Genomic DNA, 27,910 nt, shown 5'->3' on the forward strand with positions numbered 1-27,910 from the left:
TCCCTCAGACGCCGTTATCTTTTCAACTGACCATGCAACTCGCAGGGGTTAGTTAAACCAGGGTGTCGGAGCGAACCGAAAACCGAAAAAAAAACGCTATTTTGATGCTAACCGGAACGGAATCGAAACCGTATACGTTTTTTTCGGTCAGGAGGGAAACCGAAAAATATATTTAACGGTTTTCGGTCAAAGAAAAAACTTCGCCGGTTTGGACTACGGATAGGCGAATGAAACAGACGTCGTGTGCTCTGAAGTCATGTCATGGATACTATACGAGGGTTACGGTTACGGTGAAATGTATGTCGGTATACTATGTATGACCCTTATGCTCCCTTTGTAATGGTTTATCGTTCGCGCACGCACACAACTTAGAGGTACATGTGACTCTCTTTTAATTTGATCCCCCAAACTCTCCTCAACTAAACAGCGACCCAAGGGGGCTGCATTACGGCTTCTTTATCGGTAATGTCGCGCAACGCGTCCCTTGTTTGAGAGCAGCTAAGTTGAATACATTTACGTATACGCGAGGGCAAGCCCGTGTGAAGTGGCAACTCTTTTGTGGACAGGACACGAAGAAAATAAAACGGAGCCGTCGAGCGCGTTTGTGAGAGAGGGTGTTCCTCGATTTGCGTCGTACTCGTGCGGTGGTGCTTGCTGGCCACACAGTAGCAACAGACATTCGGATGGGACGCGATCGCTCCAACCCAGCAAGAAAGTACTTTACGTATTACATCACGACAAAGAAGTCCGTCTGTAGCATGCGCTTCAAGAAAGGAGAAAGCCCATTTGAACAGACAGTAACCTACAGGAACCAGGAGCTACCAATTTCACTTTCACAGCTGTAATATTAAATACCATGTATGCGGAATAAACGGGTTTACATTTTGTAACGTTGATTTTTTATTTGTGGGGATGAATATTCCCAGCAGAAGCGGAACCGGTTAAAAACCGGTATGAACCGTTATTTTTTTGCTCCGGAGCAGAACCGGTACCGGATCGTTTATGATGTAACCGGAACGAAAACCGGAACGAAAAACGTTTCGGTTCGACACCCTGAGTGAAACGTTCCCTCACCTGGTGAACATCGACGGGCGTCTAGTGATGAACTTGAACGGAATAGTCAGCAAATTTGCTTCATCACTACCACAAATCGCATCCTCGAGCAAACCGCTGTCTGCTAGCGCATGCGCACGCGAGTAGACGGCAAGGCGGCGGCAGCGGCAGCAAAAAAAAAAAAAAACGACAGGTGTCGTCACTGCTGGCGCGTGCGCAGCGTTACTGATTTTCCTCTCCAGAAGGCCAAGTGTCTGTGCAGGATTACCACGAAGGGTGCAGGCGTTCCCTCTTCTTTTATGCGAGGTAAGATTGCGACCCATTGCCGTAATGGTAATCGAAGTAGTTTTAAACCTCAGGTGTTGTGCGACGATATGGCACGGTGCGGGACAGAGGACAATTTCGACCACATGGGGTTACTTTGACGTGTGCCGAAAACTCAGACACACGGTGCTGGGAGCTATGTTTACCTTGCTTACATTGCTACTCTCCTCGGCCGGGATTGAACCCGGAACGCGACTCATTGCCAGTTGAATGTATTCTACTAATTCTTCGCTATCTGCATTCTGCTTGTCGACAATGGCGTCATTTCTGTTAACCGTTTTCGTGCGTAACACAGCGTAAATTCCCGCGTCTTTTTTCCGCTCCGAGTCTCATCTGCATCGATTTTGGAAGAGGCAAATTCAAGAGTACTTCTACAATAACGACCCTATTGTTTCGTGCGAGATTTCATTCTCAGAGAGGGAATGTTCCAGTGTGGTGGATCTGGTGGTGATGACCGCGTCCCCTGGCTGGTTCGTTGGTGGCGTTTAATTGACGAATTGGATATTCTTTTGGCAGGCGTCACCAGACCACCTGCATACTGATATGCCATGTTCTTTGGGGGTGGGGGGGGGGGGGGGGTGGAGAAGGCGAGGGGGAACCACGAGAGACTTCACAGAGAATTATCGCGAAAGCCGGATCCGGGATTCGAACGTGAGGCATGGGTGGACCCAGGACCTCACTTTAGGCAGGGTGGTGGTATCGGGGTGGAGGCGCGTAGCGGGGAGGACAGGGAGGGAAAATTAATGTTTAGTGTAATGATGTAGGACACGGGCGCTACCGGGGGGGGATGGGGGAGGAGGCAGGGCAGAATGGTTAGGGTGGTGGTTTTCACGGTACGGGATCTACGTCTAATTCTGTGCGTCAACTGCTCCCGCAACTGCATTGTCATCGTTCGGAAACTCTATCTTTGAGGAACGTAGAGAGCAAAAAGAAATCATAATATGTGATTGTGTTGCAACGGCAGTGTTTACTTGCTGAAGCCATGGGGGCACCGCCCCCCCCCCCCTTGCCACCCCGGAAAGTCGGCCCTGATGTGAGAGGGGAGGCGGTAGTCGATTTGAATGTTGTGGGTTCGATCCCAGCCGAGGACGCCAGCAACTTGGTGGCTTGGTGGTAGGCTATAAAATTTCTTAGACGCGGCCGTTTTGCAGGAGGAATATTAAATACGGTGTGCAGTGTGCTGAGCTTCAAGGGCACGTTAGAGAACCTTCGAGTGTCTCATATTAATTCATAGACCGACCAATGTAGCGTCGCTCGTGATCATAGTTCTCGCGACGTAAAGCCACGAATAATTATTATGTATGGCTTGAAAATTACACTTTTACACAGTTTGTGATTGTTGACTGTTCTGACTATATGAGACGCCTATAGCACTGATGCTATTTTACATTTATTTATTTATTTATTGATGATACGCTTTACGTATTGGTATGAGGACACGCAGGCAAGAACAGAAAAAGAACAAAAGAAAACAACTGCAGTGAGACAACACCTTGTCTCATGCACTTAATAGAAGATATCTGCAATAGGGACCCTACATCCCTAAGCCAGTTGAGGTGTTTCAAAACGGCGGCTGACGGGATTGGTGGGATTTGACGTGATTATCAATGCGTGCTCAAAATAATTTGATTTACCAACGTAAATTTACATCCAGACTTGATTTGGATTGGTTTTATAGTCATTGGTCAGATGGAGATTCAAGTTTGTTTGTTTTTTCACTGTTGCAGCTTTAATTTCTTTTATTTTTTCGGAGGGAGATTTAAGATATTTTGGGCAGTGCTGTAAAAAGAATCTAGCGATTGCATCAGGTACTTGCAGCAACTTTGAGGCGATTGCATCGACAAAGTAATTCTAACTGAACCATAGCCAGACAACTTCCTCGCCGCTCGCAGCTGCATTAGTTCGCCGCATGCCGTCATGTCATCTGGCAACGGTGGCTTGAAAGGCTTGAAAATTAACCGTAAAACGGATATGCTCCACAGGTGAAACAACACGTGCACCTCGTGTTACGAAATTGTGGTAGAGGCGGAAATAGAAATACAAAGTTCGCAGCTACGAAGCTAACCCAGTCCCGCGTGCACAGAAGGCTTGGCAGGTGACATTGGTAAGAAAGTAATCGGAGTCGATTTGCACGTAAGGTGTGTCAGCCTATTTTACGTGGCGTCACGCCGCGCGTGCGGGAGTTTAGAGCTGCGGATAATTTCGACCACCTGTGGTTGTTCTGATGTGGCGCAGGTCCTTGGAAACCCCTATGCCTTCTAATGGTCAGTGGCAGTGTAAAAAAGTATATATATATATATAACAAGAAAGATATCTGCAGCAGTTGTTTGCTCCACGTATGTACTGCAAAGCTTGCTATTATAAAAAACTGAAAGCATGGGAGTTCCCGGCAAATATCACTGCACTTTACGCGTCAGGTATAATGATTGGACAAGACAAAATATCGGCGTGTATCCTAATGAAGCAAAACAAAACTTAAAAGTTTATTTATTTATTTATTTATTTATTTTTACTCAGGCACTTTTCGTTAAAAAATGCGTCATTGCGCTTTGGTTCCGCGAGCACTAGAAAGTGGACAGGACGGACTCAGAACCGGTAACGAGGCTTTAATACATGATGTGCAAAGACGATTATGTGAGCAAGAGTGAGTTCAAAGAGTACAGTTCGCCTTTCGGCGAAACTAAATTTGATACATATGTAATGTGAGTCTTGCAAGACTAACAGGGGTACGAACTGGAGCATTTGTGTTCCAGTAATGGATGGTAAGACGGTGTCAGGCAAAGGATGATTAATCTCCAATCGCGAATAAAAATGGGACAAAGGAATTGCTAGACCAGATGGAATGTTTATTTGCAGTCGAGCGCAATTACGGCCTGTGTGAGTACAATTGCTGGTGGTTTCCTCACACACCCTGGTATGCGGGACATTTTACAATTCTAAGCACAGTGATTCCAAGGGTTTTTCGCTACGATTCTTCGTTACAAACAAACAACGTTTTTGCCTTAGATATAACAACCTAACATTTTCTCCTGTTTTTTTTTTTTTTTTTTTTTTGCAGTTCGTGATATATTTACAAATCACAGAATTATTGGAATTTTTGTTCACATGATTTGCACGGTCTCGATGTCCGTTATTGATGCACAGGCTGTTTGACCACGGTGTGTTTCACGAATATGTCACACACCACATTTGAGTAGGGCTGGTTGGTGGTTGATAAAATAATAAGGGGAGGTTGAATTCGCGCAAGTAGGGCATTTTGAATTCCTGAATTTAGTTACATTGGCAGAGATACGCCCATTATTTAACTAAGTGCTCAGGAAGGGTGTCAACCTGGACAATCTGTGTTTTATGGAGTGTACAACGCAAATACGTTGGCTAGTTCTCGTAAGATGTGGGATATCCCGTGAAAAAAAAAAAAGACGATAAAAGGATGGGGCGCTCGGAGTTTTGTGCAGTGCAAACAGACATGCTGAGGTTGGTGAGGTTTTTAAGAGATGGTGGATGGTTTCCAGGGGGTAGCCCGCTTCGTCCAGGCGGGAAATCTGATCAGAAACTGTAGATCAAATTTTCTGTGTATGTTTACAGGCAAAGTTTTTAAATCTGGCATTCTGCAGAATACGTAGGCATTTCATAAAATGCCTATAAAACAATGTGGCGAAATCGTCCGGCAAAGTACGAAATGAAGTGGATTTCATATACAGGGCGTCCACCGTAAGAAGTAATTTTTAAAAATAGAAAAATCATTTTTCCCCAGTTTTAACAAATGGCAATGTGCCCTACGCCTAAAGTTCCTTAACCCTTAAGCCTTAAGATGGCTCAGGCAAGCTTCTGCGACGATGCATTAATTAACCTTCGTTAATTAACTTTTTAATTCTCAGTGATAGAAGATTGACCCACTGAGAACATCGGATCCCTTGCGGCCGCTGGTAACGTTACCGTTTTCAGAACAATTGAGGCAGTTATAGCGCGAGGAAAGGGCCTGGAAATAAGGTGCTCTGGTGGTCATTGTTCAACGCTTAGGTAGAAGCGCTCCCGTTTTTATTTCCTGTGATTGCGGAGATGGGGAAATAGCTGTCGCACCAATTCTTCCCCATGCAATCTGTCCCCCCGCGACAGTGTTTTTTCTTCCCAGCATACAGAGGAAAGGAAAATTTGAGCGTCGAAAGACGAACACTAGATCGCCTTATTTGCAGGCTATTTCCTGCCGCTATAGCTGTCTCGATTTTTGTTCTGAAAACGGCAATGTTACCAGTGACTCCAAGTGATTCGACGTTCTCACTGGGTAAATCTTTTATCTCTGATAGTTAAAAAGTTAACTAACAAAAGTTAATTAATGCATCGACACAGAAGCTTGCATGCACAGAAGCTTGCATGTGCCCTTTGAAGGTGGGCATTGAGGCGTAGAGTACATCGCCATTGGTTAAAACTGAGAAAGAGTGATTTTTCTATTTTTAAAAATTACTTCTAGAGTTACGGTGGACACCCTGCATACATTGCATTGGCATTCTGTAGTATGCGTAACCGTGGCAGGCATACAGAAATGTTTCTTTTCGTCGTGGCGCCAGCGTGTCGTGTGTTTACACAAAAAGAAATTAGAGACTAAATCTAACCAAGGCAGTCAACACCGTTAAACAGTCCACTTGGACCACACTCTGGTCGTGTGTTTATGCTAAATATACCCAATACTAACGAAGTCAGTCATGACGGATGAACAATTCACGTGGATTTCTCAATTGACATCAGGCTGTTGCTCAAAGAGAGAAAAAAAGGGGGAACTGGTGTACCGAAGAGGGGAGTAAAGTAAGGCGGGGGGAGGGGGGTGACGTTTAGAGCGAATCCACACGTCCGGCCACTACACATGCAAGTCAGCAAATATAACATATGCAATATTTTGTTCTATCTGCCCTAATCTTCTGTACATCGGAGAAACCGAGAGGAAACTACAGGAAAGGTTCCGCGAACACCGCCGCTTAATACTTTTACAACAGTCTGATAACATTAGCAACCACCAAATGACTCTGATTTTTTCTGCTCCAAGCATTTTTCCAGTTCGACCCATAGTGCTGATAACGCCCGAGTTAGCGTTCTTCGATCCGGCTTCAACAATTCCAATTCACGTTAACGGGAAGAAAGCCACCTTATCTACCACGGCAACTCGACTCATCCCGGAGGCCTAAATGAAAGACTCATTTTAGGATTCTAGTTTGTCGGCACGTGTTGTAACATGCCGCCCTCTTTCACGGATCTCGTGTTGGCCCCCTAGCGGGCTGGGCTATATATACAACATGTTTCACGACATCCCCCACGTTCCGTCCATCTAGTCTCAAGAAGAGCCTTCGCTCGAAACGTCACCCCCCCTCCCTCTCCCCCCTCCCTTACTTTGCTCACTCTTCGGTACACCACTTCCCCCTTTTTTTCTCTCTGTGTATGTGTATCTGGCAGCCCTTTTGGATTTTCGTTCTGTTCCTCAAAGCATGAGTCACCCCTCCTTCCTAGCGTCCTGGGCCCCAATCTTCAACTTTCACATTGCGATCAGTATGGTTATATTTAAGGTGGTTCGAAAGCCGCTTTGATAGGCTAGTGCGAGAACTCGTGGCGAATCACGGGCCGAAGTGATGCATTTAATCGCGTTATGGGATAATGACAAGTTGAAGGTCGGGCTCCGGGTCGAAACCGTTACTTTTGTTTCGTTAAATCCTGGTACAACGTTCACAAACCACGTCTACCAAGTTGCAATTTCAAATTTCCCTAACTTTTCGGTTTTCACAGACTATTTCGAGCAAAATCCCTGACCAAAACAAAAGGAAAATTGTTGCCTTCTGCTACGTTTTGATACGGATCATTCATGAAACAGATCATTTATTGAGCGTAAGTGAGGCTGGCCTACTTTTCTCTCTATGAGCTTTGTCGTGTTGGAGAACCTACCCGTAGCAACGATTCTGTGGCGTGGCCACTCAACCACCAACCAGCACTCAAAATTCGCTGGACATCGTCACGACACTTGCTTCCGATATTCCTTGACTCCAGCTGCGTTTTGGGAAATTCCCTGACAATCCCCTGAGTTTTCCAGTCGCACCAAAATTCCCTGACAATTTCCGGTTTTCCATTTTGGTAGACACCCTAACGTACACTTATCGAGCAGCAGAATCCATAATGTTATTTTTACTATCTGCGTGGTTTTTTGGAATTCTGGATTGGTAGTTCTTTCGTTTGTCTTTTTTTTTTTTTGCACGACATTTATCAAATGAAACCGCGAACTTGTCTTGTGTGTTGATGAGATGAAAGCAGATAATGGCGGCAACAAAATCAAAGGCGACATTTCGGCGATAACGTGGGCTGATAAAGGGTATCGCTATTCCCGCTCACAGTTACTCCTGGGGACAAAACGGGGTGTTCGATACTTCGAGGAACAACCTGATGGCTGTTGCGAAGGTGTCACACCGGGATGGGAGGGAGAGAAAGTGGCCGCAAGACAGACCCGCGGAGCGCTCGAATATCTTGCAAAGTCGCGTATTTTTTACTGGAGCGCAGAAAAGTGCTGCGGTTTCCATTCCTGCGGTGTAGACCTCTCAGGGTTGTGCTTTACAGCTTCGCAATTACCCAGTCAACACATTTTCCCTATTTATGAAAGTTAATCATGAAAGTTAGTTGACTGTACCACTAATTACTTATACACCACTACGGTTAGGCCCCATCGAAAATACGTATGTTGAACGACTTTTGCGAAAGAAGAATAAAGCGCAGATTTATTAAAATTTTTGTCAATCTTACGTGACGCACTTTGTAATTTCACTCAGAGAAACTTTGAACCTCAAAAGATGGATTTCGAGCTCCCATTGACATTGACCGCGGTACCACTGGTATTTTTTGAAGGTTCGCGCAATGTGTCACGTTATGTTGGGAAACAAATTATTTGCGCGTTAGTGTAGAATTCTTCTAGTGATCCTTTTGAGGCTTCGGTGAAACTTTGCTTGATCTGCACAGGGTAGGCTACACTTGCCAATGGTTTTGGCGCAGATATGAGGGATACGAAAGGACAAGAAAGCGCCACCATACCTACGGGACTTGGCAACAAATGCATCGTGTGCCAGGAGACGTGTGAAGACTGGACGAGGCTAAAGAAACATATGGTGACTCATAATCCGGTAGGTCTATTGGTCAGCCTTGTTCAGACGTGGGCAGCAGTTTATTTGAACCGCATTATGGAATTGCAATGCTATCAGCCGTCATAAGTTGACAGTCTTGTTTATATGTATATTTTTTAAAATTCCGTATTAGCGCCGCGAAGCAAGCAACTGTGGCTATGAGCGGCGAACAGACGTGGACAGATGGAGAGAGGACATCAGGAAGGAGTGGGGGACAGGGGGTTAGTATGCGCCCTGGGCCGACTTCAGCGGGAACTGTGCCGACATTCGTCTGGAAAGTCTTCGGAAAACCCAGGAAAAACCTCAGACAGCACAGCCGATAACAGGATTTGAACCCGTGTCACCTCCCAGTCTCGGCGTGGAAAGGATCATTTTAACCACTATGGCACGGGAGCTTGTCACTTTTTTTATTTACGTATTTTTATTTTTAATAGGTTCACAGTTTTTGTGTAACTACAAGAGCCCAGATGTATTTCCTGTAGGCAACCTTGTGTGCCTGTGCGGCAGCAATGTTCAGGAAATACAAACAACTTTATTTTCAGGTGATGAATGGGGCGTTTCATCACAGGGTGGTACTCTACCCCATTGCTGGTGGTGATGTGGGGAATGTAAAAAGGAGCCCCTTCGCAATAAGGACGTAAGCTCTATGGTGTCCAAAAAGGTCAAAAGAGCTTCGAGGGCATAGCGTTGGGGGGCAGGATTTGGCTAGGGACCAAGCAATTTTGATAGAGAGAAGGTTCGAGAGTCCAGCTGAACAGACCATGAGAGTGCAGTTCGGGAAGGTTGTGTAGTCTAAACAATGAAGAAGAATGTGCTCTAGATCTAGAGCACCCCAGTGACAGTACCAGGAAATACCAGTGACAGGAAATGTGGAAATACGATGCCGCAGTTCTGCAAGGAAAGAAGCGAAAAAAGAAAACATAATACTTTCTTTGCGGCTTTCATGCGTTACTAGCGAAATGGTTAATGTAGCGGTTCTCAACCTTTTGCTCCATAGACCCCTTTTAGTGTTCATGAAACAGTTATGTCCCACATATTAACTCCTAAGCAATGCACGAATAAAAATATTTCGTTGCGTCTTCGGTGTGCCTTAAAAGCATAGCTCTTCCAGTACCGTGTGCACCCAAGAGTGATCATGAGATACTGTTGAGGCTTTCCTGTCAATGGAGGTGTCCCGTGAATAATACACTACGAAGAATACGCGCAAGAGCAACACCACCCATATAGAGAGAAATCCTGCTTACTCGTGGACGTGACGTAAAAACTAAGGGTCAACCAATCGGGACCTCGTTTTAAACGGCCGTAGACACTGACGAACGTGCTGTCAGCTGTCGTAGTCATCGACACGAACCGCCGTCAGCAGCATGGGCAGCCGCAGAAAGCCTGTGTTTCAAAAGCGGCACTGCATTCTCTCACCTAGTATGAACAAAAAACAAAAAGAAAGGATCTTTCTTCGAGCATCTCGTTATTATTGCAGTTGTGAACATAGCAACGGTCTGGCGCAATTTATTCACTTATTCGTAGTATAACCAGAGGCAGCAGCAGAACGCCACTATAGGCGATGAAAGATTAGTGTATTTGTCCTTTCTATGTTGTCCCAGCCTCAGAACATCAGTTCTCTCATGGGTCACTATAGGCAGCGAGTATACTAAATGGGAAAAAACAAAATAAGGCGCAAAACGGTCCCGTACCTTTCTTAAGCCTAATCTTCCGGAAAGCGTTTTGCACTTTTGGTCTACAAGTTCAAGTTTGCAGAGTTAGGTGCAACCATCTGCTAGTTCTTGAACTCGCAGGACGGCGAATCTCGGTAGCGGACAAATGCTGACTACTATTTATCTACGTAACGAAGGAGGGAGAGGAGGCGGATTAAGGCGGACTCCTGTATCTAGGTGGCGTTGACGAGGGTCAATTGGAGGCGAATGTTACATCTTGTCATTCTCCTCTGGACCATTCCTATCACCTATACTTAGAACGCATACGATTCCGTTATACATCGTTAAGAATTTATTAGCGCGCATCCTCTCGTTGCGGAAGGCCGTGTTTATTAGTGGAGGTGAGCGCGGGTAAATAAATCTTTACTCCCACCGCAACTGCAACCCGGGGCGTGTAATGCGGGTGGGTTAGGACACCATCACCGATTTCCTTTGAAAAAATATACAGGGTGTCCCAGAAAACGTGTCATTGAATTATAATAAAAAAACTACGCCACCTAGAATCATGAGGTCAACAGCATTTGTTCTTATTAGATTTTTGCCACCTTCTAATGTGAATGTCATGTACTCCAAGTTTAATTATGTAAATATTTGCGAAATGAACTCGGAAATTTGCCAAGTAAAGGTCACTTTTTTACCCCACCAATATGAATAGCGTGCCGAGTTCACTCAAATTCATGATAATTCACAGTGATATTCACGAGCTATCCCATCGGAAAAAATAGCCGAATATCATGCTTTTCGGAGCACCGAACCATAGCGCGCGATGACTTTTTGAGCGCAGTCGCTCTCAGTGCGACGAAAGGAGGTTCCGAAGCCAGCCCACAGAGTGACAGTAGAAAAAGTAACAGATCCTAAAATTGGGAGAGGGAAAGCATTATCTCAGCGAAAGTCGGACGTGATAAGCCGTTCCTGTTTTATCTCGTTCTGCGATGTCGGGGAGGGCTGGGTTTCCAACCTCCTTTCGTCGGACTGACAAAGATTGCGCTGAAGAATTCATCGTGCGCTATTCTGTGCGACCTCCGTAGAGCATGATGTTCGGCTATTTTTTCCTATGGGATAGCTCCTGAATATCCCTGGCAATTATCATTAATTTGACTAAATTAGACACTCTCTTCACATTGGTGGGGTAAAAAAGTGACCTTTACTAGGCAAATTTCCGACTTAAGCTCGCAAAAATTTACATAATTAAACTTACGTTACACGGCAGTCACATGAGGAGGTGGCAAAAACCCAGTAAGAACAAATGCCATTGACCGCATGACTCTAGGTGGTGTAGTTTTTTTTTATTATAATTCAATGACACGTTTTCTGGGACACACTAAATGTTGTGACGCAACACACATACACACAGGATCAATAAATATTTTGGCTCTATGCGTTGTGGTCCGCGAAAAAAAATAATTCCAAAGAAATTGATTCGGCGACGGAGCTTTCTGACGGAGCGACTTTGACATTTTATTCCTCGCAATGGGCCGGTCCCAAACTATATATATTTTTTTGCACAACATGCCACGTACATCGACTTTTAGCGTGCGCAAACAGCACGGGTCAATTCTATTTTGATCTTCAATTAAAAATCGCCAAAGTTACAAGAAAAAATTCACATTTTGCTCATATTTGTCTTTGCGCTGTACTCCTGGTATACACGCTACCGAGATATATGAGGTACGGGCGTGTAACTCCGAAGCGTGCTCTTTAAATTGATGCAGATTTACATGTCTGTACTTTGCCCCCTTTCGGCAAGGCGGTGTAGAGTACAGCTATGTTCTCAAAAATGCTTTTTTTTTTTTTTACTCTCGTTTCTCAAAAACCCCACCTCGGATTTTCTTCATATTTTGTAGTTATATAGCCCAGGCTATGACCTACTTGTGTTCGCAAAACGGAAGGTTTCCTTTCGGCACAACTCGGGATAGCCCGCCACAAACGTGGAGTGCGGAGAACACGATGTACATCGCGACAGGGAGAACCACGCCAGAGAGTTAACAGGATCAGTGGCGTCTGCTACTGCCGACGTGTCCGGCCTTGAATGACGGAGCTCAGAATGCAGACCTACCGCAAATCCCATCCTAGCAATATATTTTGAGTCTTCCTGACTCGTTTTTCCCACAGCCGAATCTCAATGTCACGTGAAGTTCAGCGACGTTCTCAGTCGGTGGCTTGCGTTTCCGACATGAACTGTCGGCCTAGGTCGACAGGCAAGCAGCGTGATCAGCACATTGACAGCGCATCGGAAAATAAACAACGTCGGAAACGGACCCTCGTCTTCTTCTTTGCTTTGAATACTTAGTCACTGCCGTCGGCGGTCATCAGCTGCTTGGGCGACGACCGATGACATCTAAGCGACCTTTCTGCTGTTAGGGCCAGTTCTCACTTGGCGACGCCCGACGCGGCGTCGTGAGCGGGCGGCGGAAATAGACGCGCATTTCCGGAGTCGGGAGAGGAAAGACGTCGAGCCAAAAAAACGTGCCATGCCGACCTTCTTGCACGACGTCGGCGAGAGCTGCCGAGAGCGACAGCTGGCGACCAATTAGGTGACACAGAAAGGCCACGCCTCCTGATTTTTCGTCTGCTTTGGATGACGGAATGCCACTATGGTGGGAACATGAAAATCTTGCTCGCTGACAGGGCGGCGGAAATGCGCCTCTAGTTCCGCCGCCCGCTCACGACGCCGCGTCGGGCGTCGTCAAGTGAGAACTGTCCCTTACGGGCGCGATTGTGGGCGCTCGGCCGGTTTTTTTAAATTCATACTGCATGCGCTGCCAATCGGCATGCGTAGCATCAAGGACAGATACAGCACACAAATTTCAAATGTGACAAATAAACAGAGTATGTACATGCCTGTGTACATTCATTTACATGCACCTTCACACTCGTAACATATAGATGAGAGCACTAATTACGGGATTCTAACGCTGTGCCACAACCTGCACACTTTGAACTTACTACTCCCAATTACTCAGCACAACAGAAAATTGAAGTCTGTACGATACATTGAAGCCAGAAGGGCAGTATCGACAATGCAGATAATACAATACAATCTAGGACAGTACATATTAAAGCACGATTGCGAACAAAAACAACGGTAAATCATATACGCCACCCCTTTCTGAAGTCTATGGTAATGACAAAGAATGCAGTTTGTTGAGAAAGTCTGTTCTGTCTTTGATTACAACAACATCTTGCGGCAGATTATTCCAATCATTTATCACCTGGACGAAGAAGGAACACCTAAACATTTCTACCCTTGCGAAAGGAGGTGGGATGTGCATCGAGTGTCTGGTACGTGACCGTCCAGGTGGCGCTAAACTTTTTATGTCAGGAGCGTTCAGTGTCAATTAATGATTCAGGAACTGCCAAAACAATTTCACACGCTGAACCATGACCCTACTGCTTAAGTTTCCTAGGCACAAGTCCCGATACAACGTGGATACCGAAATGTCCCTGGAATATTTACTGCATATAAACCTTGCCGCTTTCGTTTGCACCATTTCGAGAGCAATAACTTTAGTCGTCTGAAAGGGAAACCATACCACAGCCGCATAATCTAAAACTGGACGTATCACGACTTTATATATTAATAGTTTTGTCTCTAGCGTGGCATACCTTAACGTTCTCCTGAATGTGTTTACACGAAAAGTACATTTCTTAATAATGTGTTCTATGTGACTATCCCAGCTCAACTAGCTGTCGATGAAAACACCCAAATATTCGTATTCCACAACGCCTTTAATCCCATTTCCTTCAATGGCAAAATTAAATTTACGAATGTCTCGTTTTCGTGACACCGACATACACACTGTCTTATTGACATTAAGTTGCATTTGCATTGTTTGACACCATTTAGATATCAAATTTAAGTCGTTATTTAGTACATATGGATCATCAGGTGAATTAATTGACATCCGGGAGGGACAACCGGATGTCAACAAAGACATCCATTTAGCTGAGCTTAACGGCAAGCTCAGAGGACGAGGAATCGGCAAACATGGCGTGCTCAAGGTATCGTGCACATAATACAGACGTTCTGCCAGTCCGCCCGCCCATTGGTGTATTCGGCTAAACGTCAATACTTTTTTGGGAGGGTGAGATGCTCATCGCTCTCAACACCTAGCGTGTGCTATTAGGGTACATTTCTGCAAATTCCTAGGAGCCTACTTTGTTGTCCCGCGTTAAACCTTCACGGTAGCGTATCCGTGGTACACGTAAACATAATCCCATATAAGTTTTGGAATCCCTTAAATCAGCGCTGTACAAAATAATGCAATATGTTTTTTTCATACAAAATATACCTGCTCGTACTACCACGTTACTAATATCATAATCGTCTTCAAAAACAGGGCCCTCCAGATGCCAGCTACTTCGAAAAGAGCCGTCAGCCAAATGGAGCCATATGTTGCACACTTTGTGGCCGACGAGTAGGATGCATGTTCGACTTACGCAAGCACTACCTTGTACATGCCACCGAGCGACCGTTTCGCTGTCCAAAATGTCGGAAAACCTACAAAGACGCGTATACCTTCGTGGACCACTACAGCAGAATGCACGGCAAGCCTCTGAAGCAAGTCTGCAAGACGTGCCATGGCAGCTTCAGTTCGAAGTATTCGTTAAGAGCCCATATGTTTGCACACTCTAAGAATTCGGGGGAACGTTGTGAAGTGTGCTTCCGGTGGTTTCGTCCCAAAAAACTACGACGCCATTACTATGTCCACACCGGGGAGAAGCCATTCGAATGCGACATCTGCGGAGTCGTCTTGGTGAGAAGCTACTGCTTGGACAGACACATTAGAACGGTGCATTTAGGAGTAAACAGATTGTGCTGCAATGTGTGCGATAAAGGGTTCCGCGACAGCAACGATCTTGTCGAGCACGTTAGGCGTCACACGGGAGAGCCGACGGATGTATGCTGCGTATGTTCCAGGCCCTTCTACAGCGCACGTGCGTACGTAGATCACGTAGAGCGTGTTCACGTTCGCGAGAAACACTTCAGTCGAGTGGTTTCCGGGAGAGAGACCGGGGGTTTGAGACTCCACAAGATGAGGCGCACGGACAAGGGACCGTTGTCGTGTGAAGTGTGCGGCACAAAATTTCGTCGCAGGTATGATGCTCGGAGACACATGAGGGTGCATACCGACGAGAGGCCGTTTAAATGTGTTCAGTGCGGAGCACTTTACAAGTGGAAGAAAGACCTCGTTCGTCACTTGAAATCAAAACATGTAAACGCTGTCTGAGGCTTTTTGATATTGGATCAGGAATGCCATGTTTCGTGTTCACTGTTAGGCATTCTGTGCGTGTCCTTAGACAATAAAATATTCTAGTAAATTATATTATCTAGTGCGCTATTGCTTGGTGATGAGGCTATCATCCCTGTTCGTAGAGTTTTTAATTTTTTAAGAGCCATTGGAATTGTCAACATTTTGTAGCTTTAAACTGGTATTTTATACATTACTTCTCTCCTTATATTAAACATTGTCGATATTTTCAACTCGTCTCATGGTAATCATTGTGTTGGCGCAATGCGACCTTTGTTGTCGATGCGACACTAAAGGTTCTGTAGAGGAGCTGGTGTCCCTCTACGTGAGTCCTGACCTTTGATAATGGAATGTCCAAGCGGGAAGATGGTCGTGGCCTCATGCTACACTCTTAATTTTTTGCACCCTTTAGGGTGTATTATGGGTGCATTTCAAAGGGAGTATTCCAAAGGTGCATTCCATTATGGGGTGTTCCAAAAGTACGATAAGTCACTCCCTTTAGGGTGTAATACAACACCCTTTTCCACAGGCTACGCCCTCCAAACAAGGGTGTAATTTGCTACTTAAAAAACACCCTTTAAGGTGTAATCTAAAAGTGTTATAACTCACGCCCTTTAGGGTGTACTTTAACACCCCTGGTAATATTACGCACTTTCAAAAAAGTGTTGCTATAGTTCTCACAAATACCAACAACCAGAAACTGTGAATCCATGCACATGTACGCAGTCCAATAAAAGAGGAGTAGAATTACGCATGCACTATTCAGGGGAGTCCCTCGCTGCTAATTGCTATGGACACAACAAAGTTCCACGAGCGCCAAATGCACAACCACTGCAGCATTTGAGAAATGCACCTGAAAAGAAAAGTTCCAGTATACAGCTTCTTTATTTTATAATGCTTGGGGTCCAATTGCTACTGCATTTACCCAAAGAATACAATCCTTTGCATTGCTAATGAGGGCAAACCAGACAAACACCACATATCAATACTATAACCGTAATTACTACCAAAACTATATATGGCATGAAACTCTTGCTGGCCATGATGCAAAGCACCTGCTTGGTGCAATGCTTAACAAAGCTAGGTCTCCCTTAGTTCTGGGGTCTTAAATGAAACATTCAACAACAATTATGTAAAGTCTTGCTGGGCAACACTGTTTTAAAACTCCTCACGTCGGTATATCAAAGTGTGCCAAAGCTTAAAGTGCCCTCAAGGAGCTGCGAAATAAACTAATATTTTGCTTAATATGTGTAAATCTACAGTGCATCAATGTAAGTTCCTTATAAATTAGACTGGAATATACTTTGAGTCCAGCAGTTAAGTGTACAAGTGCAACACTGGCCATGTTACGACTAGTCCGCTATCAAAGTTCTTTGTCAAAATGAACAAATGTGTTCCATAAAATGTTCTAAATGTGCACTATCAGAAGACAGGAACTATAAAAAAATGTCAAAAACAAAAAAGGCAAGCCTGAAGAATACACGGGGAACTGCAACACAGTTCCACACCAGAGTTCCGCATTGTTTTACGGGGTAGCCCTCACCACTTTGCTGACTAGCTTGATGACATGTTGCTTTGCCTTTGTAGAATGCAACTTGCACCACTGATGTTCAATGAATGATGAAAGATGAAAGTCTTGATGAAAGTCTCTTGATTTCTTAGGCAACTTGAGACCTTGTATGTGATTGTCCCTTCTGTGTTGTTCTAGCCTCAGAACATCAGTTCTCTCATGTTCAATGAATGTCATGACGTTGGTCACTTCTTTGCCATACTAGGCTTCCATCAACATGAAGGTGCATATGCTGTGCTTCGTCAACTGAGTCCCCTGTGAACCTGACGCAGGGTGTCATGGCCGTTGGGTCCACCCGAAATATACACTCTTAAGCACTGGTGCTGCACAAGCATATGGACTACAGTAGAATGCAGAATCAGAACATCACACTGTTCAGTGGTCGCAGGTAGTACCCAAATAGATCCTTAAGTTTTCGGGTTTTATTCTTTTAAGCTTGGGGGTACAAATCGTGTCAATAGCCTCATGTTGATAATTCATGCAAATTCGGGTGCAAAACTTACCACCTGACTTAACTGGGGGAGATCTGGCCTTATTGTAGAACTGGGGTTCTTCATCGTACTGTTTATACGGAGCCTTAGGCGTAATCATCTATGCATTTTGTAAAAGAATGGTATGCCGCTGCCTTGAGGTGCCTAGCTGAGGTGTGGTCTTGTTGGTAGTAAATGTGTTTAACCCTAAGCAGGCTGGCTGTGATGTGGAGTGTAAATTCAGAAAAATGGGGTTAAACCGTAAAAAAATGGAGTTAAACTAAAAGGCATCCTGATTTTTATCCAATTTTCATAAAAATATATCTAAAAAACTGAGGATCTGTGTTATCCTTCTTATGTGCCTGCCCCTTTCATAAGCACCAGTACCATATATGTCGTGCCCATGCAAAGTTCCTGAACCTAACTGTTTAGTGTTAAGGCTGCAGTAAGTATTTTTGTTGGGCTGTGGTGTCCGATATTTGATTCAATACTCGGAGGAACCTTTTTGTGTGTGCGTCTATTATTCGTACTCGAGAATTTCAATATTCATACACCAAGCTACTTAATATTCTCTTCGCAATGTCACATGAGTTTGCACTCAGGCTCAGAGGTGTCCCAACTCATCAGTACAATCAAACTCCTTTACAGCGAACGCCCTTTTAACGAAAAAACCGCTACAACGATTTTTTTTTGCCAGTCTTGCCGAGCTCCCATAGGATGTAATGCATTTGTAGGACATTTACAACGAATTCCTTTTCAACGAACATACCGAATTGGCAAAACGATTTTTGAGTCTGTTTCGCGAAATTTTTACCTTTGAAAGGAAAAGTTGAAAGGACAGGAATAATAGGCACGTGCTCTGCTAATCCGGATTAGCGAACGTCATTTGCGGCCTTCGGGGGAGCACTGACCCTGATTTGAAGGCCATAGGACGGAGAAAGCAGCACGTGGAAAGAACGCGTACTTGACCTCGAGGGCTACGTGCGTGACATCACGCACACAAAGGACTTGAAACATGCTTTTGACATGTGCTAATCGCGCTTTCTGGTCTGCGGAATCTTCCCGGAGTTTAATGGGATTATGGTGCGAAACTTACCGCAAAACAATCATAGTTTGACTTTGCTTCGCGTTAACTTGAAGGACCGGCATGAATAATCACAGTCGGCGCGTTGCAAAGGCAGTATTTTTCAGTACCCGTCCATAAAAACACTTAAAAGTTGCCGCGTTCCACACTACTACGTGGCAAAGGTAAACCGAAACAGAAACTACACAGCTGACAGTGGCACCGCCTCTAATTCTCACGTGACGTGACACTTGAGTAATCTTGAGTAAATGCCGTATTATCTCACTTTAATTTAACACAGTAATGTGCCATGCGTTTTTTCCCACCCGAAAATACATCACTTCTCAGCAGATGCGGGCATCCTCACCAGGACTGGTGATGGGCTTCTTCACCCTTACGACACGAAGTTTAAGGTGAGGTCAGGAACAGAAAAGTTCTGGAGTGAGTTGAGGCCAGGAAAAGTTCCGGAAAATTTTTTGAAGAGAGGAAGAGTGTCAAAAATTGTTTTGAGGTGAGGCGAGAAAAAAGTTTTAAAAAATCTTTCGATGTGAGGTGATGTGCAGAAAAGTTTCAAACAAATATTTGGATGTGAGGTGAGAACGGGCTTCAAAAATCATTTTGAGGTGAGGTGAGGTGAGATGAGGGGAGGAAATTTTTTCTCCTGGAAAATTGAGGTGAGGGCAGAACAGTGGCCGGTGAGGCCGAATGCCCGCCCCTGCTTCTCAGTATATCACCTGATTTCACCCTGTTTGGCTGGTCCTCATTTTCAACACGAGTTTTATCCCCCGATTTTTACAAAAAATAAAACCCGAAAACTGGGCGACATATGTACGGTCATGAACTGGGGACTCAAAATCAGAATACAGCTGCGGCTTACGTTTCTGTCGGGTTGTGCCTATGTCTTCCAGGTGTGGGATTTTTCACCTTTTCCTGCAGCTGGCTGCCGGTACGAATAGTACCACTAACTGTGAGCCTGATCACTTCCTCCACACCACGCTGAACAGATTGGAGGGCTTCTTTGCTTGTGGCACTCTCAAACTCATTGAAGAACTGCAAGAAACATCAGAAACAAGGTGTGCTTTGCAATAAGTTAATTTAGACACCCCTGTCGCAAATATGAAAACGACTGGGGCAGACGTTAGTGCGTGGTAGGAGGTTGGGGGCCTGTTTGTATTTGGGTTAGAGTGCAGCAGCACTATTGCTATGGAAATAAAGGAGGAGGGACGTTGGTCGGCGATGGAACAATGGGTCTGCTCTCTCTAGTAGGAAAAAAGTGGTTGAGGCAGAAGAAAAGTAACAGTTATTCACATAATAGGAGCGTAAGTCGTGTACGTTTCACTTGGTCACATACCCTGCTGGAGGCCATGATGTACGGGTATTTTACTACGGTAACAGTCACAGGTAGTGTGGCAAGGTCTGCAGCTCTGCTTCGGTGGGTTGCCGCCATTCTCACTTTGATTTGGAACTCATCAGGGTCTGGCATTTTGACCTCGCTTCCTAGCCACTGCTCATGTCTCTCTATACTTGTTTCATCCTCATGCTGACTAGCAGTATGAACATCAGATTGAAAGAGAAGGCAAGCAAGTATACAATGAGGGAAAGAGTTTGTAGTCAAAATCATAAATGCAAAAAAATATAGTTCCTTACAAGAGGCAAGCATATGATGATTCGAACTGGGCGCCGCCTCTTGTACGAAAACGCACTGAGCTGAAGCGAACTTTTGTCACAAACATGCACCGCCACTACTGGTTATTGCAAGGAAAGTTGTTGCCTGACAAGCTGCAAATGGTCCTGTAAAGAGGTCACCCCACAATAATTGCATACAAGCGGCATAGTCTGCTTTAGAAACAGAACCCAATTTTCCAGTTCTGAAATTGCAGAATTCCGTGCCAACCACCTAATTTCACAAAACATGCTGAATTCTGAAATTTTTGTGCAAGCGCCTTAACGGAAACAGACTTATTCGTTAAATAAATGTTGGGAGACTCCTGTTTTACCAGTGTTGGATATGGCTTTATTTCCGTGCATTGTTTCCAGTGTTGTACGTAGCGCCGTTACTGGTAGCGGTGCTACCGTATCCGTTACTTTTATCGGTAGCGGAGTAGAGATCGCGCTACTTTTTTAAACTGGTAACGAAACAAGTACTTCCGTTACAAATTTGCGGTAGCGCAATCTTTGAGCGCTACCGCTACCGCTACTTTCCGAGCTCAGGTTCGCGACAACTCGACTTGGACCTATCGTCAAGCCTCCACTCTGCCTGTCTTCGAACAAGCTGCCCGATATCACAACTCATTCTGCGAAGACCGGGCAAATAGCCGAAAAGGGGGCACGGAGGCCGTAATCTTACAAACAGGCTGTGTCCTCCACCGCGTGTTCCCTATTTGGGATTAACGTACTTGAAGATTTGGTGTATGGTCGGAGTTGTCTGGCAAACTGACGTCACTCCTACTGCATTCTGGAGCAGTCCTCGCTAGCTATGAGTCATGACATTCCACATGACATTGCACCACGTACGCTGAGGTGCTTCACCATTGCCATTTGCTGTCCGCTGCAATGGAGGGACCATGGCCTGCTACAGCAAGCATCGTTGAGTATAACCGTGTATTCACACGAGCGTGCTTTCTGACGGCGCAGCGACTGAAGGAGCGAGAGGGTAAATGATAAGCCGCTGACGCTCCGCCCTTCTGGAGTGCCTGCACAGATAGCGTTCCAATGTGCTGTCAGCCCAGTTGCCGGGGGTAACGTTCGGGCTGCGGTTGAAGGTAGCAGCATTAATTTTATGTGCACGGCGCTTGGTACGCAATGGACGAAGGAAGGCGAAAACTGGTGGCTCTTGTTGTTCTCATTGATGATAGCGAATGCTACCATGAAAAAAGCGGTTCAGGAAGATATGGACGACAGAATGGGTGTTGAGGAAAGAGCACGGTCTGCTAAATAGCCTGTAACGGGAGCAACGACAGGAGGACCCATGTGTGTACCGCAAGGTTTTGAGAATGGATGGGGCTACTTTTGAATAGACTCTGCTCCGCATAGCAAAGCGCATAAGGAGGGTATAGAGACGAATATGTGGGACAGTATACTAGCGAGTGATCGTCTTTCCGGAAACCATCTGCAACAGTAGATGGGTAGAAATCCAGCGAACCGGTAGAGATGTAGGAAGGGAGTTGCCTCAGGACAGAAGCCGCCGATATTTCGAACAGAGACTGTTCTTCTTCTGGGCCCAGAAGAAGAACAGTCTCTGCTCGAAATATCGGCGGCTTCTGTCCTGAGGCAACTCCCTTCCTCCATCTGCAACAGGTTCGTTCGAATTATGTGCGCTTAAACGTGCCTCTAAAAAGCATAAAGCGTTCGTAAATAAGACTGAGCGGGAAAGCGCGAGGAGAGAGTGCTATGATAGTTGTGTGCCTCCGTTTTCAACCGTGACTCCGCAGCAGTCCGACGGTGTTGAGTGTTTGATTTGATTTGATTTGGGTTTTTTCTGGCGCACTAGCTACTCAGGCCATAATGCGCCAAATACTACTATAAGTTTTATCTACGTAAAATTTGTGTGTTTACTAAAACTGTTAAGTGCAGGGTTAGTAATTAAAATCACAGATCCTTTAAAAATCGGCTATCTTTAAAAAACATGTAGATCTTTTCAAAAGGTACGAAACTTTCATCGCCCAGCAAAAGCGCCGGGTGGAGTGGTAAGAAGTTTCTATAGAATAAAACAAAATGTCTTTCACGAAGATGCTGATATGCTGGGCATACAATGAGGTGTTGAGTGTGATGTAAAGCAGAGACGGCTGTGGCGTAAAGTTCGCAACCTTTCGAACACGGTAAAAACAGCTTCACCGCATAGCACGCTCTTCGCCAACCATTGCCACGAATGATAGGGCTCACTTCTGATTGGAGGACGGAGTGGAGCGTACACCTTTTTGTGTCAGTGGTGTGTGTGTGTGGTAGTTCCTCTGCTGCACGTTCTGCCAAAGCAAGAAAACTTGTCCTCTTTCTTCAGAAGGCAGGTATTGCTCAGCGACTCATCTAACAGTTTGCTCCCCCCGAGGGACTCATGCACCCTCTACGCATCTCCACCCTTCATCCTCCATCCGTCTTACTCGTTCTTTTTTTTTTTTTGCTATAGTCGTGACGACGCCCACTTCTGTGTGGAAAACAACGGCGAGCTGATCCTGCCATTACCCCCTTTCCCCCTTTGTGTGAATTCGGATATATGATAAATGACACAAAAACCGTTCTCCCTTCTCTCTCTTCGAATCAGAAGCGCTGACCCTATCGTACATGGCTATGGTTGGCGCATAGTGTGCTGTGCCGTGAAGTTCAGTTTTTATAGTGCAGAAATCGGATGGTTCAGGTCCGATCCCCTCCTCTGGTAGCTTCTAATTCCTGCGTTTCATTGGCCCCATTGCTTTAGGCGTTAGACAGGCCATGTTTTTTGTCTCTACTGCCTTCGTACACTCATTGCAGTAAAACGTTCATCGCATATATCAGTGGCATAGCGAGGTAGAGTTCACCACCATGAACCCGCACCGCCGGTAGGGCAACTAGGACGGGAAAATAACCCCTCTTGGAAATAATCCTTTCACACCCAAACAACCCATATGATCTTTTCTTATCTTTTTTTTTTTTTTTTTGGTAGGGGTACGTTACCGTCCCATCCATACATATAAAATTATGGAACAAAACGATTTTTTTTTTGCATATGGCGTTGTGTAAGAAGCTCCCACAGTGAATAATTACGTAATAATGTCACGGCAAACCGAGACGCTATATACCGTAAGTTCGTCACTATGTCGCATTTTTAACACTAGCTTTATCGAGGAATAAAACACGTTACCTTGAGGCGCTGTGGCAGTTTCCAACCTGTGTGGCCGTGATAGATGGGAAACACGAAAAATAGTGAGACCGAGGAAAACTTGCTCCCTTTATTACAACGGTTCGTCCTCGTTGATACTTCTCAGAAAACAATGTATGCACACAGTGGCCTCCCGCAAAAGCACGCCATGACGTGATGGTGATCCCGCGGTGCTTAGCACCTGTAAGCTTGTGTAATGACAGCCTAAAATGTTATAGCATTACACTGTTAGTTTATGATGCCAGACAACTATGAATATGCGCGACCTCCGCCGTGGCCGGCTCGTGGATTAAATTTTGAGCCCCTTTGGCTTACCTGACGTGCGATATAGTGCTCACACATTTTCTCGTTTTTAAACGAAACTGCCAATATCCTGCGCCGATAGCTTTTCGTTTGGAATGCGAGCATGCAGCCAAGTCGTTATTAATAATCAACACGTTCCCAACTGATACAACGACTGCGTCGTGAATATGGGAACCCAAAAAGCGCTTTGGTGTACAGGTTGGGACAAAAGTTTACGGAACACGCGAGCGAGGTACTTTTTCTTCGGTTTGACACCCTAGCGGCAGCCGGAAGCGGGTGAGTTTACTGTTTCGGAGGGATGGAAGGGTCTGGGAAGGGTCAGAGCCGTATATTAAAAGGGAGTCTGGCCATTGGGAGGAGTCACAAAAAGAGGCTCGACCTGTCAATCACAGTTTCGCTCCACTGATTGGTTTGCTTTTTATCAAGGGGGTCGCCATGACACTTCACTGCCACCCAAAATGGCGACGAAAACAAATACAGTGAAGCGGGGATTTCGTGACAAAAACTTTTCACAGACTACTCTGATTTTAGGCTGCAACTGTACATCCTCATATATGTTTCTTGGAAATCAGTTTCAACTGATGCTCACCTATCGATATCTAACAGAAAATACTACGTTTTGTCGTCGGTGTTAGGCCTAGTGAACACGGCGATCACAACGAAATCATAACAAAAAACGGCACTGTGCTGCACGATCTTATATTTAATTGCTGGATTTCATGGATATAATCATTCTTGCCTTTTATATTCCAACAATTCATGTAGATTTGTTTCAAAATCTTACCGACGACAGAATGTGCCCCCGGCAGGTGGTTCTGCCGGCAACGGTACGACGACGGAAGCAGACGACAATTCCCGACGAGCCCCACGCACTCTAGGTGGCGTTCGTCAAATTTGCACCAATAATCCACTAGTTTTGCAGATAGCGAGAGGTATCCATTTCAATCCCATCCAATCCACTTGCCACCCAAAATGGCGCTGCCCATGTTCGATAGGGGGACAAATAGTGAGGATAGGTTGATAGATAGCGCCCTATATTTCAAGCCTCTATTGGTCAGAAAGCTGAAAAAGTGGGTGGAGCTTCAGGTATAGGCATGACCCATTAATGGCCAGACTCCCTTTTAATATACGGCTCTGGGAAGGGTGTGCTGTGAGCGACACACAGCGGTAACTCCTACTTCCCAGGCACATCGAAGCGACACTCGATCCACCGCATCTATCCACCCCTCCGAAACAGTGAACTCACCCGCTTCCGGCAGCCGCTAGGGTGTCGCACCGAAGAAAAAGTACGTCGCTCGCGTGTTCCGTAAAATTTTGTCCCAACCTGTACATACCTACTGTTGCTTCGACATCTGGGTGTTTCTTTTCGTTTCAAAAGCGATCTTTTCCCACATGGCATGTTTCCTTGGTACACTTCGGTATTGCTCTGAGCAATATGTGGATCGGAACCGGAACTGAATGGAATCGGGATCGGAACCGGAACTGAACCCAAACCGAAAACCAGAAAAAAAACGTTATTTTCTGACGAACCCGAACCGAACCAGAGCAATACTTTTGCGTCTCCTGAACCGAACCGGAACTGAACCGGAAAAAATTCATACGGGTACCGGTTCGGGAATCGGTTCAAAGGTGAAATAATTGTACTACTGACCGACCTTTTTTTGACTCACCTGAAACGGTTATCTCACACCTTTCTCAACCCGGTATGGGGAGCGTAAGCTCGCCGTCATGTAGCAAAAAACTGCCCATGAACCGGTTAAACCGGGACCGAAAAGGTAACGGTTGCAATCCCTGTAAATGTCCCGACCGCTGACCGATTTCTTTTTTGTCTGTGTGTGTGCGGGAGGTGTTCTCCCTGAGCCAAACCCGAACCGAACCGATATACCTGAACCGGTTCAAGCTGATAATTTCGCTTCAGCGGAGCTAAACCCGAACCGAACCAATATGCCTGAACCCGAACCCGAACCTGAACCGGGCCGAAAAAAATACCGGTTCCGATCCCTTGCTCATCGGCAAGTTCTCACAAAATCGGGTGTTGCTCTACCAGGTGTATTAGATAAAAAACAAAAGAGCTTGCCACATTAGCAACAGAGGGTGTGTTTTTTTTTTTTCGTCCTCCCGGGAGGTTCTGTGCCCCGCGAACAAACTATCCGCGTGGTTCTTTCTGACGGACGGAGCTGCCGAGCGCAGTGATGTTGCACAAGGCTCTTTCATATCTCGCCAAAAATAAGATAAAAACTTGGGCTCTTCATAGATTCTGCTCTACGATAAGCCCCGCCCGCGACCGAATGGTTGGATGATTGCGTGATTATTCTGATACCTCCTTGTACTCCTTCAGTCGCTGCGCGGTCAGAAAAGGCGCTCGTGTGAATACACGGTAAGGAGGAGAAAGAAAACGGCAGCGTGGTGTTCAGATGTCCACTATGCACCTCGGTGGGAAAGCTTTATCTGTGCGTCAAGGAAGTCAACGTCCAATTTGAAAAAAAAAAAAAAAAACATATCATGGTATTTTTACTAACTTTTCGTTCCGGGCAATCTGAGTTTTTTTGTGACAAAGCTGTTGAGCCCTTTATCGGTAGACTTGCTTTGTGCTTTATTTGCTTTAGAGGAAGAGAATATATATGCAGGATATCGAGTAGGCTTTAGTAAATCTGTAAAAAACGGTTTTCCAAATTATAGCCTTCAAACGACCTACGTATAACCTCCATTGGACGTCGATTTATTATTTTGGGATATTATTTTTTATTATTATTTTGAGATACGGTTTGATTTTATTATTTATTATTTGAAGTCGATTGAAGTACGTGATCAACGATACTGTTTGTTTCTTTCCTAAAAAGTAGCGCATGAAGTATCGCGTTACTTTTTACGGGTAACGGTAGCGGTATTCCGCTACTTTTAGGTACGTGTAACGATATCAGGATTCGTTACGTTTTGCTCAGGTAGCGCGTATCGGTATTACGCTACCTTTTTCGGGTTGCGGGTACAACAATGATTAATTCATACTTATTTGGAGTCACTGTTACATTGGAGTGAAGAATCTCTTGCTGCACAAAAGCATTGAGCAAGTAAACTGCCTTTAATTTGTAATTGATAATGGCAGAAATTTACACCCAGACATCATATGTGTATAGTAAAGTGCTTCTTTTACTGTCTGTACTCTCGTTGTGTCCTCCGCAGTTCACTAGGCTGCTCAGCATCAGTTCCACGTCGCTTGCTTGCAAATTGGTTCGATTTCGTTGCACTTGTTCATGGTTCTGCACCTTTTGTCGCTCGTTCTTGAACTTATTGCGGAGAACAATTAGCCAAGAGCTCTAAATACAGTGAGAATTAAAGAAGGTCTTAAATACAATACATAAAATTGTACTGTGACATGCTGCTCTGTGTAGCAAGTAAACAAAAATAGGAGGGACATCGCAATACATGCACAACAGGGAAAGATGCAAGTAGTAGAGAGTGGTTCAGAGGCTACGGGGGTGTGAAACTACAGGATCCCTGCCCTGAGCCCTGCGCGTATTTTTCCCTGCGCGGCGCGTGTGCGGAGGGTTGTCCACGTGATTATCAGCGGGGGAGAGCTGCGTGCGCGCTCATGGTAGCAAGCCTGGGCAGACTTCTTTGACCATATTTGGGCCGACTTCACATATTTCTCCGATACAACAGGTGAGCGGTTTACATGCAGAGACATGCAAAGGATAGCCATACACAAAAGTACAAGTGAAAATATATTTATTAATGCCATTCAAGTTGAGATATATTTATTAAAGCCAATAGTGCTGGGAATTGTGATGCCAATCAGGTGAAGGAGAAAAACCCAGCCGAAAAACCTTCACCACCTGTAACAGGGCGGTGCTCGGGTGGAGGGCTCCTGTGGTGGGCGGAGCGTGACCGGAAGGCTGCGTGCGTGCCTACCATTCCACCTGGGCTGACTTCTTTCACGATTTTCCTTCTTGGGCCGACTTCATTCCCGTGACAGGTGGGCGGTGCTCGGGTGGAGGGCTGCTGTGGTGGGCGGAGCGTGACAGGAGGGCTGCGTGCGTGCTTACCCTTCACCCTGGGCTGACTTCTTTCACAATTTTCCTACTTGGGCGTCGTGTGGCCGGACTGCTGCGTGCGCGTTTACAATTCAGCCTGGGCCGCCGACTTTCGTCATTTTTCAGCCTGAGTCG

At 45.4% G+C, this 27,910-nt stretch overlaps 1 protein-coding gene and 1 long non-coding RNA gene across 3 annotated transcripts in view; one reads left to right on the top strand and one right to left on the bottom strand.

Annotated features, from left to right (window-relative positions):
* Positions 1-27,910, bottom strand: part of LOC135372184 (uncharacterized) — a 352,119-nt gene that overhangs the window by 290,784 nt on the left and 33,425 nt on the right. The gene's annotated exons all lie outside the window — the stretch shown is intronic.
* LOC135372058 (gastrula zinc finger protein XlCGF7.1-like) lies at positions 1,285-15,561 on the top strand. 2 transcript variants are annotated; one of them, XM_064605778.1, is made up of 3 exons: positions 1,285-1,359; positions 8,362-8,522; positions 14,575-15,561. In XM_064605778.1, exons 2-3 carry the CDS (start codon positions 8,397-8,399, stop codon positions 15,463-15,465), a joined length of 1,017 nt encoding a protein of 338 aa, XP_064461848.1. In that variant the 5' UTR covers positions 1,285-1,359; positions 8,362-8,396; the 3' UTR covers positions 15,466-15,561. The 2 variants fall into 2 exon arrangements, with proteins under 2 accessions (XP_064461848.1, XP_064461849.1); XM_064605779.1 differs by lacking the exons at positions 1,285-1,359; positions 8,362-8,522 and adding an exon at positions 8,661-8,743.

This window comes from Ornithodoros turicata, unplaced genomic scaffold (assembly GCF_037126465.1).
Source record: "Ornithodoros turicata isolate Travis unplaced genomic scaffold, ASM3712646v1 Chromosome13, whole genome shotgun sequence".
Lineage (NCBI taxonomy): Eukaryota > Metazoa > Arthropoda > Arachnida > Ixodida > Argasidae > Ornithodoros > Ornithodoros turicata.

Coding starts and splice junctions, on each gene's coding strand:
- LOC135372058 (XM_064605778.1), top strand. CDS start 8,397: ATGAGGGATACGAAAGGACAAGAAAGCGCCACCATACCTACGGGACTT. Junction 8,523..14,574: donor ATATGGTGACTCATAATCCG/GTAGGTCTATTG, acceptor CTTCAAAAACAG/GGCCCTCCAGATGCCAGCTA.